Consider the following 21,772-nt stretch of genomic DNA (forward strand, 5'->3'; position numbering starts at 1 on the left):
ATATTGCATTACATTACATATATTATATTACATTATATTATTTAGTTACGTAAGCAGAATCATATGTATGACGAGTTGTACATTTATATTAGACACACACAGCAATAATAAAACCTATACTCCGAATATGCGACTGTCCCGATGCTCTTTTATTAGCCTTAAATAGTGACACTCATTCTGTCGGAAATGACAGCAAATGTACGCATGCAAGCATAAATTTATTGTATATTACGATATACTTGAATGTAATCAATTTGATGTCCATTCAATATCTGTATATCGCGCCCCTCGATCGATCTCCGCTCTGAGTCGCGATCGAGAGGTGATGCCTTAATGCAATTTCCATTTGACTTCCCTTTCTCGACACCAACATCCATGTGCTCACGGTTAACACAGATTGCTGTACCGCCGTGGCGTATTTTCCCATTCCATCAGGGCGACGATTATTTACGATCGTGTTACATTTTTCAAGCGCGGTAAAGTGCTCGACGAAAGCACAGCGGCACTCGGACATGATTGATCGTTCATTCGTGAAACCGGCCGATACGATTTATTTAGAGGAGGACGGTGGCCTTCAACAATACGACTTTTCTATCGTGTGAGAATCACGCATGCCAGAAATCAAGCAGCGAGAAAGTTATCCTTTCCCGAAAAGACGAAACGTATATGACCTGGTGCTTTCAATTCTTGTTTGTATGTGTGTGTGTGTGTATATATATATATATGTGTGTGAATTGTAAATTATTACTTTGCATCCTTTTAAAAAAATTCTAGCCAACTTCTGGAGCAGTTTGTCCATGTAGAAAATTATTTGCACCCGATAAGCATGGTGAACATACAATTACAAGGTAAGGATTTTTAATCCTTAAAGATTCTCAATCCTCCGCTGCTACTCTTTAGTATAAAGATATGACATACTCGGCTTTCTTTTTCTAATGTTTTTCCATTGCTTATAATCTTTTTATTAATAAAAATACATATATTTGCTCGATACCGTAATGTTCTTTAATGTTTAGCGTTTCCATTGAAAATAAATTTTTACGTTTATTTTTGTGAAAGTTTTGTGAAGGAAAGCAATCAAATTGGTATGCCAAGTATAATGTCATTCCGTATTCTTTAAAACATTTAGAGTAGACTGTCGACTATGAAGAGAGAAAGTTCACTCTTAAAGATTGAAAATTGAGCCCTTCTTTTTCAAGATTGACTCAATTTTCACTCTTTAGAGTGAGATTTCATTTCAAAAAATTTAGAGAGTAGTGTGGCGGATGATTAATTTAATTGTTAGAACTCGTCTGGCTTCTTTCTAGCCGATTTGTGACTGTAAAATGTTTTTTTCAGCGGAGATCAGCGGAAGACACGACTATCTAACTTTCACTATCGAGAGCAATGTTACGTTATTTATTTTAGAATTTGTACGCTCTGTTGTCATGAACGATTTCACAGAGCGTACCGATTCTTTAATAAGTGTCGTTAACAATTGACAACGAAATGCATCGTTTATTTTGGTAAGTCCTCAAACGCGACGAAATCTGCTTGCTAATGGAGATAAAATTGTAATTATCATATTAAATCTTTTATTTATTATCTTAATTATTTCAATTAAAGACACAAACATCTTTAAATACAATTTCTAATTCAGCTGTCGAATGCAAAATCTATTATTAATAGCTGAAAAGAATTAACTTCCGTCTTCTTCGTTATGATCCTATTCGTGTGAATACAACTAGTTCCGCCATTCTCCTTTAAACCGGATTTGTCATCGTCACCCTCATTAAATGAACTATGCTAACTCACCGCGTACTTCTCCATTACGCAGCAACAACTTAACCGAGATTAATCGACATCCTAGTCAAATACACTTAACTCTGACGTTAAGAATTACGCGGGATATAAACCATTCGCTGTATTACCACACCGATCTCAACTCCATCGGCTTTCCAAACGAATTAATCATTTCCTCGAAGGGTGTTTGCGAAAGCTTTTTGGACTGGGTTAGTTTTCGGGATCAGAAAATAAAGATCGTAAATATTGTAGCAATTACATGGCATGAGTATTTGTCAGTTTCCTTGTTGAATTATTAATTAATTAATGAGTTAACAAAAATCAATGCCATAAATATGTTAATTCTAGATTCATCTTATTTATTGCAACAAAAAAATATTGGCACTAAGTAATGAAGCTCATTAAAAATTATTTCCGTATTCTAAAAGAGTACGATGAGTTGAATCTTCGATTCAGTCAATTGCGCTGTGCACTCATTAAAAAGTGCTTCCGTGTAGATCAAACGCAAATTTGTTAATTAAAAACTTCGCCGAGAGATAAAAAAAATGTCATTTTCAATTATCTTTCTTTCTCTCTTCCTCTCCAATTTTTAATTTTTATTACTGTCGTTTGTAGAAACATATTTAAAGTAAGCATTTTCCTCAGTCAACATGCATACTAACAATTGCATTCTAAAGATTATTTAAATTGGAAATGTTTGGATGACAGTTTAAATGTTAAAGAACACCACAAATCAACGTTTTTTTCAATTTCGTAATGCATTGTTAAGCGAGTCAAGTGCAGTAAGACATCAAAGATTTTTCAATGCTAAAACCTAAAGTAAACAAAATTGAAAATCTGCATACAGTCTGTTGGAAACTCAATTTTAAAGTTTCAGGAATTCTCGTCAAAACCAATGCACTATATTGTATATATTAGCGCCTCCCTCTCTCTCTCCGCTGTTTACAGTTTCAAAACTAAGCTTATATCACTTTCGAAATAAGCGGTTCATATTAATGACGTAACACAACGTTGCAGCGTTTGCGCACTTTTTAGCGGCTATAAATTCACTAAAAAGCGAATTAATAAAAGTTCCTTTGTACATCGAGACAGTGAATTTCAGTAAAATTTACCGATGAAAAGATACATTAAAAATGTAGCACATACAAGCTACGTAACGCTTATAGATCAAAGGTATAGCCAAAGGTATAGCGATGAAAATATGTGAATATCAAGCAAGAAGTTTCTTGAAGAATTCAGTCTCTCCATAAAAATAATAATCATTTACAAAGCGTGGACAATTTCCTTTTTGTTCCTTTCTGCATAAAATACATATCATCGATATAAAGCTAAAGTCACAAAATATAGAAAAACAGATTAATAAATCGCAGTCAATTAAAAGAAATTAATTTCTTGCGATCTTCGGTTTTTAATCAAACAAGATAGTAAAAGTAAAAAGTTAAACAGTATCACAATATAAAATGTGCAGTTGCAAAAATAATCGATACACTAGTCAAAATATCAGTTCGAGGGATGTCTATACCTTCAAGAATATTTTCGTTAGACTGCTTAGGACCAGATAATGCAAAGTGACGGATCATCTCTCAACGCGGAGAGATTGAGATTTTCTTTCAAAATCGCTAAATTATTATGTCCCTTAGGGAACATGTCCATGCTATCGAAAGAAAATCGCCACGCGACGGGGACACGTTAATGTCGAAAACCGAAATCCCAAGGATGACAACTGACGTTCAATAAATATGCTAATATTTCCGTCTTATCACGAGAAATTACGTGTCTTTCCGTGACACTCTGCCCAATCTGGATAAAACGATCGTTGATCCTAAGCCACGGAAATTTATTGCAACGAAGGTCAGTCCGTCGTACGGACAGAATCAAGATTTCGCTTCTCAGTTATAATTTATCATTCTCGATGACTTTCGAAAGATCTTGAGAATATTTAACTTGCAGTCTAATCGTACACGTTTACACTGAAAAAAGTGTTCTAATTAAACCAACAAATAAAGGGTTCAATAAGAATGATATTTTGAAATCAAATAGAATTTCTAGTTATCATAATAGAATTTCTGATTGTGATAATTAGAAATTCTTCTGTTTGGTCTTACCAAAACGAGATTCTTGTTGTATAATCTATTTGTTAATTAATCTTTAGAGGAGACAGGTGAGTTTATTTTTCAAGTCTTACAGCTTTTTGCCTTAAGCAAAATTTATTACAGTTCATTGCATTCCTTGCAAAATCCTGTTTAAGAGCCACTATAGTGCCTCGCTGTCCACTACACTGTTAAAAATATCATGAAATTTAGTGTACTTTTAAGTTACACAAGTTGAATTTATTTTCATGACATTACATAACATTACATTAAATTTTATATTTATATATTTGTAATTGAAAAAATATATTTGGGTACACAAATATATTTTTTATTGAAATTGAATGTTTTCTCATAAAATTTTATAAAATTTAATGTATTTTCCATAAAATTTTATGTGGATTTGCATGAAATTTAATGTACACATTCATTACATTCAAGTTACTACTGTAACTTAATTTTCACAGTTAAACCACTCGCTTTTCAGTTACCTCATAACTATATAACTTTTGTTACATATTATTTAAATTCAGTAAAAATTTCTAATAGTGTACAAAAATGTCAATATTTAAAACTAAACAAATCTTCAAAAAATTTGTTCTAAGGAATTATCAGGATTGCTGAATTCAAATTTGATATTTATTGACAAAAAATAGATCCAATATGGCAGCTTGACAATTGAAAAAAAAAAATTTTTGTGAAATTAACTAAGATGGTTTTGACGTTAAAAAAAAATAATAAAAAAAGTATGTATAAAACTTTGAGAGGATTTGTATAGAATAAAATGATAGATCGAATAAGAAGTGTACTCTACAATACGCAATATACATACGATAGAGTAATAAATAAGGCTTATTAATACCTATAAATTATTAATACCTAAAAATGTAAATAAAGATGTACATTTTTATTTGCAAGTATATGCGACTATTAGTAATAATCCAACGAAATTGACGATGAATTTTTTAGTATTACGAGTCCGGCAGAACAAGTATAGAAATTACAACATGAAAAACGGAACCGCTAGGCGCGCTGGGCGCTCTCGTCCTGTAAAGATTAATCAAAACATTTTTTTCAGTGTACTGTTATTAGAATAATTCATCTGGGACTTCTGACACTCTTGCATGTCCCTGCGCTCCACGTTCGCCATGTATGAATCGTGGCGACGTAAAGTAGAGATCGTTAGCTGAAATAACTGTGGCACTGTATCTACGGTATCGCGTGTATATTCCCCGCTGTATTCCGTAGCTGCACTACAATATAATGGGTAACAAAGGAGAAGACATTGTTGGAAGTGAGGATACGAGGAGCCTCTGACACGCCTCCCTGGAATGCGGTATGTCATCGAGTTGCGAAAACAATGTTATTTCGAGTCAACATCGGTGAAATTATCTTGTGTTCGAAGTCTGTCTTTTCGAAACGAATGACGGACGGCTACGTTAGCGGAAACTGCTCGCGCAAAAACAGACACTTGAAAAATCTCGTAAACGCTTCGGGACAAAGTGCGAGAATCAACTTTGACTTTTCAGCGTAAAACAAATAAAAATTTGTGCACAAACGTCACGACCCGATGTTTCACGCCGCGCACATCACCGGTGAATGTCAAAATGCTGACGGGGATGCAAAAACTGATGGCGTGCCTTTATACAACCGACGACCTATCAGCACCGTAAGCGTTATTTTTTCACGCTGGAAGCAGCTTGACACAGAGGGTGTTTTTACACGCTTCTCCCCTGCGCTGTTAACAACAAAAAGGGATTAATTAATCTCTGGCACGCGATCGAAAAACACGCCGCCGATTAATAATCGCGAAGAATGTCGAATAATGGTATCCATATTCAACGCTACACCGACATTCAAATTAGTTTATCGCAGCTTCGCTACTATTGCTTCTCGACGGCTAATTAATTAATGACGCTTCCGGCTAAATGATGAATGTCGGATACGATTGAATATCAATATATTATTCACGTTCAACGATTTATTATACATGAAGAAGAAATGGAAAATGGTTTCGCTATTTTGGAATCCATGCGTTTTGCCAGTAATAATAGATTTCGAAAAGACCGTTTCCGTTTGTTTAAAATTCTCGGTGCGAAAAAAGGTATTTCACGAGAATGCGTTGCGCGATAAAATTATCGAATCCTCATTTAGTTCCGATCTTTCAATCGCACCGTTATAAAAACGTAATCAAACGTTGGTAAAAGATTCGTGTAAATTCTAGTCAGACTCTATTGACCATTAAGCACGCATAAAAGTAATGGACAAAATGATATTGCCTGTAGAAGTTTTTGACCTCAATGACATGGTTGTAACAATAAAAGGATATTGCATGCGATAATTAACCGTCTACAACATTGAAAAAAGAAGTATTTAATTTTTAGATATTAAAATGTCCTGTTCTTATCTCCATTTTTTAAACACTTAAAGATATTTCAGTTTTAAATTTTTTCCATAAAAACATTTTCCATAAAACATTTTGTATTTAAACACTTTGAATTTAAAATACAGTGTTTTAATCCGAATACGTGTTTTGTTTATTAAAAAAGTTTAAAAATAAAACATCTTTAAGTATTTGAAAAATGGAGACAAGTACAAAACATTTTTTTTAATATTAATTAAAGTTAAACACTTCTTTTTTCAGTGTATCTGGAATATTTTCTGATAGAAGTTTCACTCTTAAATTTCGTGGAAATAAAGAGAAAGGCGGATTTCAGTTTCCTATTTTACAATGTAAAAAAATGTTTATTAAATATAATAGAGAAAAGTAATCCTCTAGATTTTTCCATATTTTTTTGTAAGTCTAAAATATTAAAAAATTTGAACTGGAAAAAAGACTCAGATTGCAGACGAAGAGATTAAAAACTGCACACAAAAGTTAAAATAAATTTTCATTAATGGCACGATTTATCTAAAAATTTTCGATTTATCTAAAAATATTGATAACAATTACTTTTAGAGTCTGTTTAACGATTAAAATAGTGTACGTATAATAACAGCTATATTCGAAGCTGATTTCCATTCAATCGCAGATTAATCAATTATTGGTACACTACAAAAAATATCGGTGTAGATTTAACATCATTCGGTGTTTATATAACTCTCACTGTGTTGGTATTAATATTAACACTAATATAATGTGGATTTAACATGGTTTTAAATCCACACCATAACGGTAATGAATTATAAAATAAATAACAAAAATTTCAATTCTTATCTTACATATTCAAAATTATATATATAAAACTACATTGCGATGCATAGACTAGTTGTCTAGTAAATAAACAAGATATTTATTTGTTCCAAAGCTTTGTAACTAATCAGTGAATTGCAATGAAACTTTGCATAAGTTATTTTGAATACTTAAAGTACTTATATGAAAAGAATTTAGATTTTTATTGTTATTTTTTAAATTTTAGTTTATAACAATAAAAATAGCAAATAAAATAAATATAAAAATGTGTTGTTCAATAAAGCAGTATATATTAGGTGTAGTAAAAAGTCATCGCGTATTTTTTAGCTCAAAGTTGTATATACAATATCTTCGTCAATAATGAATGAAATTCAAATTTAAAAAAAGGGTTTTAAAGCTTGAAATCTCTACTTTTAAAAGCTTATTACATTTTTTAAGTTTATATGAGTTTGATAATTTTTACATACCAAAAACTACGAGCTGAAAAAGACGAAAAATTTTCTTCTCACTTTGTGGATTTGTAACGTGTCCAAAACGAATTTGAGAAAATTTTCGATTACCTATCGTGAAAGCTTGATACTTTCCCTACAAAATCGTTTTTTTTTAAATATTCCTACGACTTTTGATTACTGAGTTATCGCGGATTAAATAAAAGAATTATTTTGACTTTAATTGCTCATAACTCCATTAAAAATTGTCGTATCGTATAATTTAAAAAAGAGATTTTTAAAGCTGAAACTTTACTCTATCAAGATATATTTATACTGTTGGTAAGAAAGTAATTGCGTTTTTACTGATAGAGAGAGAGAGAGAGATGTCTTTTAAAAAAACGCGATGACTTTTTACTTAACCTAATATGAACTTTTATATAGATGTAGTTCGTTAATAAATATAAAAATTAACACATTTACAAAACTCCCGATATATCCTTAATATAAGCATCAACACGGGAATTACAAGTACACATAGATATCGCATAATGTTAAATTCATACCGATATTTTTTAAAGTGTAATGATATTAATTACGAAAAATAATATATAAAATCGATAATTTCTTTACGGTATCACAATCGGAAATCTCCGAACTCTTTGAAAGATAATTCGATTCAGCTTCTGATTCTCGACCTATGCAATCCCGTCCTATCCCGGCCGCTCCCACGTGTATTTCACGCCTTTGCTGTCGCGTTGCGGTGCTATTATACACCGGGATTGTGCCCCAGTGGCGCGCGTGTATTTCCTGCAGCGCGTTCCGCAGCATATCGCGACTCCTTTATTACTTTATAGACCGGTGCCGTGTGTATCCGACCTGCCGTAACTCCACTTCCTCTCCAAGAATCGTCGAGGGGATACGAGGGTACGCGCGCGCGAGTTTGTGCGTTCATACGTACTCAACTACTCACCCCGGTACTGCCGTTTGTGTACGTTCACCTTGGTATCCGCAGAATGGACGCTTCGCCTCGGCGAGTTCGATCCAGAAATTCCAGACGGTCCGTTCGACAGCGAGAGACGTCGGTCCTTCCGCTACAGTAATTATTCCACGGACGATATATGACGCGCGCCTCGACAACGGCCGACCCACCGTGAAATTGCGCCGTTGTTATTTCGATTTGTCGTAGTTGCATTCCTACGTCCGACGGGAATATCGGCTGCCACGGGGTATGTCTCACAGTTTAATAAGTTTAGAGACGGATGCTGCAACGTTACGATCAAAAACGGCGTGGCACTTGAGAGAAAAAAATGCACGCATTGTTACGCTTTATATTAAAAAGAAAAAAAGCCAGAAAGAAATTTAAAAAGATGAAGCTCAACTTGGAAGACATTTTTTTCAACAGATTATATACATTTTATGCCGCGTAATGAATGGCTGAAGGCATTCACATTTATGACAGCTTCGCGCGAAATAACGGCGCACGTTTTGACATTTTCTGGCCGTGACAAAGCATATCGGTTCGAAACAATCGTTGCAGCCTAGCATCACGGGTCACCAGACGAATCCCTAATCCGGACTGGATCGACGTCGACCAGTTATGAATGTCAATGCAATTGTTGGCGACAGTAGGTGGTTCGGCGCGTCGCTCGGGAGCATCCGATGTGGATTAAACTCACGTCACCGTTATCGTAAGCACGCGGATGGCAAATCGATTTTAAATCGATGTCTACGCATCAACGACAGTACCATGGTTTTACGCATGGTGTTTCTTTCCATCATGATTTTACCATGGATGGTACAACGTTCGTCTTGTGCGTGATTGGAGATTAAGCGAGAATAACATGTCGCAGTCTCGAATCAATTTCTAGAAAGCAAAATGAAAAGAAAAGTAAAAAAATACGAGATTCTGCGATGTTCGTAGCTATTCGGGTATTTGTCATAATAAATAATCTTCTATATATTTTTCACTTCTAAACAGTTTTATTCATATCCTATCCATTCATATCCATATCAATCATAAAACTTTTATCTACAGACAATTTATTAAATTAAATAAAGTTCATACAGCATTACGAATCTATGTAAATCACGATTCTGTATGTCGAACAAATTTTACTTGCGAAAGCACAGCGCAGTGTCTTTAATTGAGCTGCTTTGTCGCATTGTGAAATGTCCGCATTCGACCGCGCCGCTTTGTGGGTACAAACTTTTTCCATGGCCGCGACAGATTGGCGTTGCCCGAGGGACAAGTGGAATGATTATCTTTTACAGGGCGGACTCCCGTTATTAGATTAAAGTAGAGCACAGGCTGCGAGTGTCATTAACGTCGCCAATTAGCGCTGTCCCTCGCCGTCTTTACGCGCGCCGCAGTATTTTATCCGACCCCTCGGGATCTTTATTTGTCGCGACAAAACAACGTAAAGTGATGTTTTACATGAAAATACATCGTTCGCCGTGGCTCTATTATACCGTAGGGATAGACAAGTACCCAAAGGCATATTAAGTTTCTTTCTAAATTCGCGAATATAATATCCAATAAATAATAATCCAACGCGAGCAAATTACGTTTGTAAGCTAATTTTTATGCATTCGTAAGGGAGAGGAAATTGATGTGTACAATTTTTATTATATGATGCACAGAGGAAACACGTATGATTTTTTATTAACATGCACTTCTTATATATATAATGGGTGCCAAATGTTTCCGGCCATGAGTAATTTTATTGTATTATTTTAATAAAGAATCTTTACAAATAAAAATCTACAAATACCTACTTACTATATTTTGATATTTAAAATATCGCGTTGTTAAGTTGATTACAAGCAAGAGTGTTATTAATTTATAATATAAACTAAAAAAAAAACAGATTGACAGAAACTATCTAAATAAAAAAATTATATGTTGACTGAAAACTTTTTGCAGCCACCGTATATAATTTCCATTAATAAAAATTTTTATTTTAATATAAATTTAAATCTAGATTAAAAAACAATCCCTAATGAATGCTAAATACAAATTAGTTCCACTGATTACGTTTTTTGTGCTTGCTCTGTATTCAGTACACACATCTGACCCCGTATCACAGTTTCCACCTTGTTTCATTCTGGCACATTGTGTAACGAAACCCCCGAGCCTCCAAGTGTACCATTAGCGTCGTTAGTTAATGCAATTAACCGTGCTCATTCGGTCACCGATCTCTCGCCAGAATTATTTAACGCGCAAAACACACAACACACTGCAGAGATGCTGAATACTTCGCGATAAAAACACGCGGTGGCTCGTGGCTCACGAAATCCTGAGCATTCCGAGCAACAAGAAGTTTTGCCAACGCAGAATTCGGAATATTATTACTGTTATTAATTAACGTTTATTTCCTCGGTAATTAATAGCTAATTGTTAAACGTATTTTATTGAAGAAAATTAAATACATACTTACCTGTAAATATAATTATGGTTGCTAATGATAAAACTCAATCTAAATTAGCAATTAAAATAAATTATCACATTATGCTTCGACACATTCTGTGGTAAAAATTATATACATTAATTTTATCGCAAATAAATAAGAATTTTTAATTCTAAATTAATGCGTGATTTGTAAGATAGCTGAAAAAGTAAAAGAAATAAATTTTATTATTTATATTGCTTGCCAATTTAATTCGCGATTATTAGAGTAGTTTTAATTGCATTTATAGCCCGGAAAAATAATTCGGCGCGCAGTTCGAGAAGACTACAATATGATATATATGCAAGTACTGTATGTAGTGTATATTAATAATTCAAGATTGAATTATTTAAAGCAATGAAGATTCGATCGTAATAGGTGTTTTAAATTTCTGGCATTGATTGTGGCATTGAGTGTTTTCTCACATATGCGGCCTAAAATAAAGATTCTTAATATTGTTTATTTTCAACATTATTACGCAATAAAAATTGAATAAGAACAAATTGTCCATTGTCTTCTAATTTCTAACTCAAAGAAGATATTTCCACAGACCATCGTAAGTACGTGACCTATTTCAAACGCCAGACGACTAATTAATAACGGCCAACAACATTTGACTGACAAACGATACCGTCATTATTTTAAGATTTTCCATGAGTTTTCTATTGTCTACAATCAAATGTCCGGCATACTCATCTTTTATTCTTATTCACGTTCGCTATTTCAAAAGAATAATATCGCTTTTCTTTACTGAAGAAAAATTCAAAGAATCTATTTAAAAAGGAAACTAGAATGTTTCTGAAATAAAGACAATGTTTTTCGAAATATTTGAAATATTCCATATATTTCTTTAAGAATAATAATTAGTCGTCTGAAAGGACATAAAATGATGAAATATTATTACATATTGAGTTCTCGTTAGATCAATTAACAGGACACATTATGTCACGATAAACAATTTTATTTCCAATTTTAACAATGATACCTAGCACGTTTCCCCGTCCGTCCGAAATCACGAAGAGGTTTCGAGTGAGAGGCAAAAGACGAGGTAACGGCACGCGGCACGCGCGACGATCGATGCGATACGAGCGACGAGAGTACGGCGCGCGGGAGAGAGTAATATCCGGTTATAAAGTAAAAGGCATTCAATCTGGATAGATGGATGGATGGGTGGATGGGTGGGTGGATGGATGGATGGATGGGATGGATGGATGGATGGATGGATGGATGGATGGATGGATGGATGGATCAAGACGAGGAGTTCGCCGAATACACGCATATCAAGTAGTCGTAAATGTAAGTGCGACAAAACGGCGATTTCGATGTGTGCGGTATGCGTGCAAGACGTGGCTGGTCTTTAAAACAAGATTACATCCGATATTTACACTGCGTCCGGTAACTTTTTACTTCGTCGCGATTCGTTACTTCATCCGTTGAATGACGAAATAGCGGTGAATAAAAATAAATGTTTGATATACACCGACTTTTTCGTGCACGGTTACTTTAGCGGGATTACTTTGTCTCAAATCTGGAACTTTATTCTAGATAGAAAATCCGACATGATAAGAGAAATGAATTTATCAGATAAAATGTTTATTTAAATAAAATATTATCAGATAAAAAATTTCATATCATCGTTTCGTTCGACAGCACTCTCGAAATTTATCCGAAATATTTAAAATTCTGTTCATGTGTATTTCACGTCCTACTGAAAAATTTAAATCGAGTCTAGAAGGCGGTATGTTAATGCGCGCGAAGTGTTATTTACGTGCAATGATCAACGTCAGGATGGAAAAGAAAAACGTCTCACTATATTCGCCTCTTCCACACGATATTCCTATTTTTTTAATTGCTAGAAAAGTGACTATAAAGACTGACAGCGATATCTCTGTGTTCTTCGTTCCTCCGTTTTCTTCACTGTCATCGATTAACATCGTCTCTCCCTGTTTCCCTCTGTCATCCCCGCCCCGTTCTTCTATAGATGCCCTCATCTCGTGGTTCGGGACAGTTTTCTACACTCTTCCCGCTTTACTTCTGCTGGAACAATTCAGACAACACTAAAAGGAAAATCAAGGGACACTCACGGATTCACTTCCAATTACCGTAGACGCTCTTTTGTACATAGAGTACTACATTGGTAACACTTGGGGCGGAAAAAAAAAAAACAGAACGAAAGCCATTTTCCAGTTAGTTTTTTAAACACTGAATACGAAACCAATTTCCAAATTATTCTATCACACAATTTGGAAGACAAATCGTATTTAATATTCAAAAAATTATAAAACATGACTAGTCTTGTTCCGGTGAAGAAAAAGTCATTTCTGTAACTAAGTTGCGTTCAAGAAAAATAATAATCAAGTAAATACATAAATTAATCAATATGTAACATAAAATGAAAAATTGTGTTTAGCTGAAAAAAAATATTCTGCTTATTCGTAATTACCATACATGATGCAATAAAAAAATTTTTTTGGCTACAAAAAAATATAATTAATCCGGTCTGCAAGTGCTATCACACAGGAAAGCTATGCAGAACCTGTGCTATATGACATCGTTTAATAAGCGAGTTATCATTGCCCGATATCGGAGAGCTCCCGCGGCTAGCTATTAATTACCGGAAACACATTTGGTCCACACGCATTTCTCAATGTGGCAGGCCCATCGAGAGCATATCTAATCACACTGCTTGTTTAAGGGGTTGTAACTTAGCGCGTACTGACCTTTGGATCGCCGGCGCCGTGATATACGAGACCGGTCGCACCTGCGTACGCCAGCAGAGTGTCGACTGCCTGCTGCGTTTCCAGCAGAATCCTAGTCTCGTTCATCCAGTCTCTGGCGACGCTTCTAGGCGCACCCTTGAGTAGATTCATGTACCTCAGGGTCATTTTGAAATCGCCACGATCCAACCAATATCTGAAATAAACAGTTAGGTGCGATATGTTTAAAGCTGCAGTAAAGCAGGTTCTCATCAAATAATTTCATCTTTGGAATAATCCTTGCATTCCGCTTAAACTGAAAATTATAAAATTCACATTTCAAAAATATGATCAGGCACCAAGATTCACCTTAATCAAATATAGCCTTTTTCTTGTTTATGTTATTCATATTTTATTTTTTTTTTTTTTTGGTCGATGCAATTTAATAAATGTAATACCTCTGGATAAATTCATATTGATTTGTTAATTTGATATAATCAAATGCTTCGCAAGCAACGAGCGGTCGCGGTTCGCAATTTGCGGGAAGCAATCAGCGTGGAAGATTTGTTGGCCGATTTCTCTATAGTTATTCACGAGTTCAACCGATTGCTGGCCACTTCATTCCAAAGTTTAGAGACAGACGAGAACGTATTCCTCTCCTTCTTCTTCTCCTCCTTCCTTCTCTTCCTCTCTCGTTTTCAGAGGAATGCCAGAGAGATTGCGCGATAGTTTGGCGAAAGGCACTCGCGACAGAATAGTTGGTGACATCCGGTAGCCGGAAGCCGCACTATCGGGCGTGATTTTCCAAAAGGAAACGTTGATTTGGAAAGAGCGAGAGCGAGAGAGAGAGAGAGAGAGAGAGAGAGAGAGAGAGAGAAGCTACGATTTGTTAAAATCTTCTGACCAAATGTTCAAACTAGTATCCCCCACGAGTCATTTGTTCGTTCGTTCATTCAAGGGAAACGTTTATTCACCGGCTTAGGATTAAGTTAGTGATATCCACCGGATATCGCTTTTCTCCTGGTGCAGCAATGTTGAGTTCTCTAAGAGAAAACCACATGCAGAATACAACATCGGCTGAGAACTTTACACAGAATACACCGAGTCGTTTCCGATACGGTAAACTGAGATTAATGCTATGTATCCCGATTTACCTGGCAGATTAAGGGAGAGAGAAAAAATTTTCATTGTTTTTAAAGGATACGAGAGGATTTCCAAACAAACGTACAATTGAGAAACATTTTCTTTTTCATTATACCGTAATATCGCCGTTCTTAAACCGTAACTGTCTATTCTGTTTATGATTGATGACAAAACGATTAGAAGAGCAACGCTAATTTATAAAAGACGAAAAATATTACGATAATTGACAAATCCTCAAATAAGAACGAATTATTTATATATAAACCCAATCATGTTCTTAGTTCTAAATTTACATTTTAATCTTTTTCAATTTGCTAACTTAATAAGTAAATATTAACTGATATATAATACAAAATAAATAAATGTTAATGTTTTCGACTATCGAGTGTGAACATTTTATGCCTAATAATAAACTTTGTAAATTTTCTATTTCACTTTTATGATTTTGATAAATAAATTACCAATTACTGTGCAGTCTTAAAACTTTTTTGAAAAAATATATTACACTATAATTGATAATTAATTTAATTTTATTGATGCTGATAAGCATTATAATGTTAAAAATTAACTGTCGGATCTTGCTTGATCGCATATTAAGTAATTGCTGAGATTATAGAGAAAACTAGAGGCTCTTCTGGCTTTCAAAGAAAACCAGGGGATCAACTGACGTTACGGACAATCCGACGTACGTCGGATGCTACAGTGCCTGTCTTCTCATTACGACAGATCCTATGGAACAGCTACGTGAAATGGGACGCAGTGCGGTATGGCGCGGCGCGATGTGGAACGTTTATCCATCCCTTCGGTATCTTGAGAGCGATTCGAAACGTAGTCCACGTGGCCTAATTCGAGGCACGGACGCGCAACGATCGTGGATACTGAAGTTTCTTGCTGCTTTTGGATTTCATATTCGGCAATATCGCTCTGTAGGAACTTTCCCGCTTGGCCTTCACTAAGACGAGCGAACAATCCTCAAGATCTATTAAGAAAATCTTTCGTTCTTATGTGTTCTTTTGCTATAGATCGCGGATAAGCTCTAGTTTTCTTTACACCGACTGATTGATCTGGTTGTAGTAGTGTGTGATATCGCGACTTCTCGTAATAATTTTAATTAAACTCTCATATAAAACAAATAATCCATTCTATACTTCCGTTTATCTACGAATTCTTTAGCCTATCTAATATTTTCTTTTTTTTTTTTTTAACAAAGAAGCTTTTCTTGTATAAGAAATTTAAAGCTTTTATTAATTTAAGAAAATTTTATCCATTTATTTCAAAGTAAAGAGAGAAACCTTTTAGTTTTAATCAACTTTTAAGTCAAACTTTTCGACAAATACAGCTTATTTAAAAATATCCACTTTCCTAATTCAATTTAATACTAGAAGTATCAAGCGATCATATATTCTATTTTTTTAGATTAATACTTATTATATTTCTTATGTAAAATAGTATTCTGGCATTTTTTGACTTTTCAATAATTGTATTTATACTAATAAAATATTTCGTCATACGTAGTAGTTTTTCGTCAAACGGAGAAAGCAACTTTGCTAAAATATCTAAAAATTTAACCAGATACAAATCTGAAAATAATTTTATTGGGCTGTTTATCAAAATAATTAAGAATCTCAAGCAATGCTCCAAAAAGTTTCAACATTTTAAATATTTCAACAAAAAATTATCTTTTCCATGCACTTCATTATTATAGTAATTTATTTGCCTTTTTAGTAAAAAAAAAAAAAAACTTTTCTTTTAGTATCAAGGAAGAGAATCGACTTTCAAGATGAAATGCAGATTATTAAATAATTAATAAGTAGGGCAATAAGTAAGGCAACTACATTTGCGCGTTTCCAACTAATCATATAAAAGTTGGAGATTAAAACGCGTATTCATCAAATATTCATTTGCAAAAATCAAGACAATAACTCCCCTTTCAAATTCGTGAAATCTGTTACGGAGGTATATATCGATCGTACTCTGCGGGACACTCCCCTGGAGCTTGCGAATTTTACTCGCGGACGTTGAAAGAGCGTGTGCATACCGCAGTGCGCCCCGAAATTAAAAATTCAGAAGGCTCACGTCCGCGTTTCGGCACGTGTTCGTTCATGGACGATGGACGTGTCGCGCGGATTATGTATGTTGCACATATTGGCAATTTTAAAGGTGCAACTTATATCAGCGTAACTTATTTCAATCGATCTACCGTAGAGATCGACCTGAAATTTATCCCCTAATAAAATGTGCCATTCGCATCAGCAACATATTATTTATTCATGTCGCTGAATGCCATTCGTAATGTCTGTCGTGCGGCAATATCAACTTATTTTGCATGAGTTCCCACTTTGTGTACAGAAGAAAACAAAGTATTCTTGATAGAATAATTAAGTATTCATCAGGATACCGCTCACGCCTTCTATGAGCGGCGGGGGAAGAATACAACTCGAGTTGTTTCGTGAAAAAGCTTTGATTAAAACAGCACGTGTCGCTGCAAATTCTGCTGTGAAATTATGACATTACATATATTAAAATGTTATGAGTATGCAAAGACGTGAACTATTAACTGAATAAATTACATTTAATTTCGCAGATCACGATCATATATACTACCTATTCGAGAAATTACGATCTTTCTCTCACCATATACGTTTCGCAAAAATATACTTTTCGCATCGATAATGAACTTTGTCATTTTTCCTTTTTTTTCGGTATCCATTCGGAAAATATCCTGAATAATGCAGTTTTAATTCATAAAGGAAAGCACGAAGAGCAGCGATGTGTGTAGATAAGCGAAAGAAAGGAAAAAAAAAGAAATATAAACTGCCTAAGGAAAGTTGGAGCGTAGGGTCCATTTTCTTTTGCAGTAGACAACCGACACTTCGCGAGTCACAACGAGCGCGAGTAAGTGCTCTTAAGTATGTAAATCTATCGCTTCGTGGCATGTGAAAGACACTAACCGATTGCTTCTAGTATTCTACAGGTATGCCGTAGCAATAACGGCTGTTTAAAAAATTCCCTCGTTTGCGCGCAGCGTTTCCCAACTTGAAATTCTATCACTGCAATTAAGGCACGATCGAGTAATGAATTTTTCGAGTAATGGATAAAAACATGAGCCACTGCTCTCGCAGATTTTTGTACGTAAATCCGTTCAAATATCTGATATCGTGCCAAAGCGTTTTCTCACAGCTGTACAAGAAATTCTATCGTCAAAATAAAACTTTAACGATAAATTCTCTCACGTATCTCAACTGTAAAAAATTTCATGTAAAATTACAAAATGAATAAAATTACAAGAGAATATAACGAATAATCTTGAGACTATTAAAGATGAATATTTACACACGTAAGTTAAAACTTGCAAATAAAATTGTTTTTTAGTAATTAAATAATTTACAAAAATAAATTTACAAACTAAAATTTATAAATATATTATATAAGTTTATAAAATATTTACGAAATAATTCGCAGAATGAATTACAATTTTTCTTAGCTATGGTATCCATAAACATAAAAATGCAAATATAATAATAATATTATGTAATATAATATTATAAAAAGCACATTTACATAACAATTATAGTATATTATTATTGTAATTTTTCGTTTAAAATAGATAAATATTTACAATTAGAAGTAAAAGTATTAATTTTTTCAGTAAAAACTTTTTAGTATAATTTCATATATTTCCATTAAAAATTATGCAATTTTTGCACATGTTATTTATATAATTTCACATACTCTTTTTACAGAGTACAGTCAAGCGCTTTCGCACGTTCCATTTTTCGCGTAAATATTTAATACTGTAGATATTAACGAAACACGTTTGTAATGCTTTTATTGGATATATAATATTTTTCCTTGAAAAAATAAATTTAAGCGAGCTGCAATACATGCCCCGCGAGACACATACGCTTATCTTCATTTAGTGTTACGCAGAATAAATCGAGGGCACCTTCCATAAGGGCCAGAAACTAAAGGGCTGCTGGCATGAGAGAAAAAGGGAGGGATAAGTCGGTAAAACGGCTTGCTAGCGGATTTCCTCGCCAGGGATAACCTGACGAGTAGTAAATGGCGGTGTTCTTTGTCAAAGTGTACGTGGCGGGTATTACGGCAGGTGTTTTCGTCTTTCCCGCTTCGTTGATGGCCGGCCGGATATATTGCTCTACCCAGTCTTTAGGGTCTCGTAAGGATAATTTATAGGGTCAACTCGGGACCGAGCGAACAAGAGAAAGGGAGACGAAGCGTCTTGCGTGACGCGGAAATTGCCGAGTTACGAGTACAATAAAAGTACATTTAATCGACGACACAATAAATTTTATCGTTGTCCAGTATCGACAATTTTACGCCGTCGTTGTTTATTTTCGTAACTCGTATCGGTTTCGTAAATTTCGCAAGATCGTGATATTTACAAGAAGGAATGCAGATAATCAATTTACGATAAAACAGATATTGGGGAAAGTATTTTGCTTCGTTTATAATCCGGCACGATCTCGAGTTTCTTCGCGCACAATAAATTCATTTGATCTCTTTATCTTTGAAGATATGAGGGAATCTTTGACAATTTACGAGAATTCTTACCTGGCACGTTGGAGTATGTCGTACGTATTCAGTGAGTCTACGTCGATTGGCTCGTCTTCGAGCTCCCTTTTCGGAATTGGATTGGCCGTTTTGATGATCAAGAAACTTTGAAGATAGCTAAGAAGATATATAGGCAGGGCTGCACCGCCTTCAGGCACCATGGCTAATCTTCTCGCCACGCTCTCTACCTAGTAATGTACAACGAGCGAACCATTTTCAAAAATTGATATTATTATTTACATAAAAGAATTTCGTTTGAGCTGATGCTATAAAAAAGTTGTAAATGAAAAGAGAAACTCTGGAAAATGATAATGTTGCCATAAGTAAATTCTTACATCATAATAAGACGCAATAAATTTAACTAAACTTAATATCGCTCCCTTATTTCAAAAATAGCACGACAAATTAAATTTTTCAGAAAAGGGAAAAAATTATTTTTCAACTTAACTATATATATAAATCAAATAATATCGGCATAAAGAATAATTCTTAATGTAATCAAATGTCGTTCATAACATTTTTTAAAAACTAACCTTCTTTAATTATAACTATTCTGATGATTTTTTTTCTAAATATCTTTTTAGTGACAATTCTGAAAATTTTTTATGAGGGGTTAGTTTACTTTTGACAGTTAATAGGGTAGTGTTTAGCTAATTCATTCGAGGTAATAATTTGAAAATTACATTTGCTAGTTGTGTCATTTTCGAAGTAAAAAAGTAAGGATATATATTAACAAAAAATAACACAATATCTAAACCCTATCAATAAATAATACAAAATCAAATTAATGTATAGTATAAATAAATTGCACAAAGTATAATTTGTTATATAATATTATAAGAAACAATATAAAATTCCAATGTTAATTCGCTTGTCGTTTAAATCGCATACTAGCGATCTCAAAGATCATCTCGTAAAGATAGGCAGAGCAATCTAATTCTAATTCTAAAGAATATGAGAAGCGCGGTAATTACCTTCAGGAACCTCTCACGGAGGGTATCCTCCGGGAGCACGCCTCTCTTAGCCGCCTCCTCGGGAATGGTTTGGATAGCGGCGCGCACCAGGGGATCCGTCTTCGCTAGAATCAATGGAAATGTAAAACTGAATTGACGCGAATGAATGTACGGCGGCTTTCTGTAGCTCTCTGTTTAATTAATTGACGAAGTATCAATTGACGTCCATTTTTCGTACGTCATTCATTTCGGCACATTTCGAGAATTTCAGTGAACAAAATTAATCAGCATATGAATGTTAATTCGTATGTATATACATATATAACTAAATTTATGCTGTAGTCCAATTTGCTTTGTGGCCATCACATTCACATCAACATTCTGGTTACGTTTTTCTCTCATCAAATGAATTGCTTACACTGCGTCTATAACGTGTTATGATACGTGTTTCAAGTTGCAGTTCGTATTTATCGCGAATAATAGGTGTATATACAATAAGTTTATAAAAGATTTTAACATCAGATAATTGCACATTTATGAAAAGGGTTTGAGAATGGCAGTCATCGATTGATCTTTGCGCCTCCGTATATAGTGTAACCGTCGAGTTTCAGTGAAAATTGAAAATTACAAAGGTGGTAGAAGATTTTAAAAAATGGTGAAAGCTCTCAGGAAAAAATTTATAGACACTTGGCGCAATTAAGGGCGAATATTCACGGTAGGGAAATAATTAATGAACATATTCGCGGTGCTCCATCAAGTCGACACGAGCTCTTTTGAAATGCCCACCGTACAGCCTTTATGAAGTTCCACTCGCTTCCGATTAAGCAGTAAATCTTCGATGGTGCTCTCTTCCGTGGTTTACTTTGCTCCGCTCTTATCGGCTTGGTAGGTTGTGGCCCACATACACGCACGTTTTGAGAGAGAGAGAGAGAGAGAGAGAGAGAGAGAGAGAGAGAGAGAGAAAGAGAGAGAGAGAGACCTCATCTCTATTGTTCCAGCTTTTCATCAACGGTTCGGAACGAAAGCCCGGAACGGAGCACGAATTGCTGGGACACGACCGAGCAATTAAAAGTGCGTGCGGAACTCATTTCCCGAATAAAGGAAAAGCTGCTATAATACTCTAAAAATCAGAATAATATTCTCGCACGGTTGTAACTTCAAATTAGATCTTGACGAAACTTAATAACGTTTGTATTTTAAATTAACAATTATAAGTATCGAAAGATTGTGTGCAGCAAGATATGAGCTTTTCTTTTCTCTCCTCCTCCTCACTCTTTTTATATATATAAGTAATTTTTACATAATATTCAAACAATTCCCCAAGGTCAAACCAATGGTATCTTATTTCCCCTTCCAAATTATACAACTTTTAAACGAAACATTTTTCTCTAAAATGTTTTGTTTTTGAGATATAAATCTGTAACATTTTAACTAACTCATCCTGCATATATATACAAGTATATATA

General features: G+C 34.5%; 1 protein-coding gene across 4 annotated transcripts in view; it reads right to left on the reverse strand.

The window, feature by feature from the left end:
• Positions 1 to 12,121: 12,121 nt before the first annotated feature.
• Positions 12,122 to 21,772, reverse strand: part of LOC108752324 (MICOS complex subunit Mic60) — a 42,185-nt gene continuing 32,534 nt past the window's right edge. For 3 of the 4 annotated variants that reach the window (XM_018493098.1, XM_018493097.1, XM_018493095.1), the window contains 4 exons: positions 20,328 to 20,431; positions 19,354 to 19,541; positions 13,663 to 13,855; positions 12,122 to 12,999 (listed from right to left, as the gene is read on the reverse strand). In XM_018493098.1, the coding sequence (XP_018348600.1) occupies positions 12,955 to 12,999; positions 13,663 to 13,855; positions 19,354 to 19,541; positions 20,328 to 20,431 (530 nt within the window). In that variant the 3' untranslated portion in view covers positions 12,122 to 12,954. The remainder of the gene's footprint in view (positions 13,000 to 13,662; positions 13,856 to 19,353; positions 19,542 to 20,327; positions 20,432 to 21,772) is intronic. The other variant, XM_018493096.1, reaches the window with a different exon arrangement.

Source organism: Trachymyrmex septentrionalis, unplaced genomic scaffold, assembly GCF_001594115.1.
Source record: "Trachymyrmex septentrionalis isolate Tsep2-gDNA-1 unplaced genomic scaffold, Tsep1.0 scaffold6, whole genome shotgun sequence".
In the NCBI taxonomy this organism is placed as follows: domain Eukaryota; kingdom Metazoa; phylum Arthropoda; class Insecta; order Hymenoptera; family Formicidae; genus Trachymyrmex; species Trachymyrmex septentrionalis.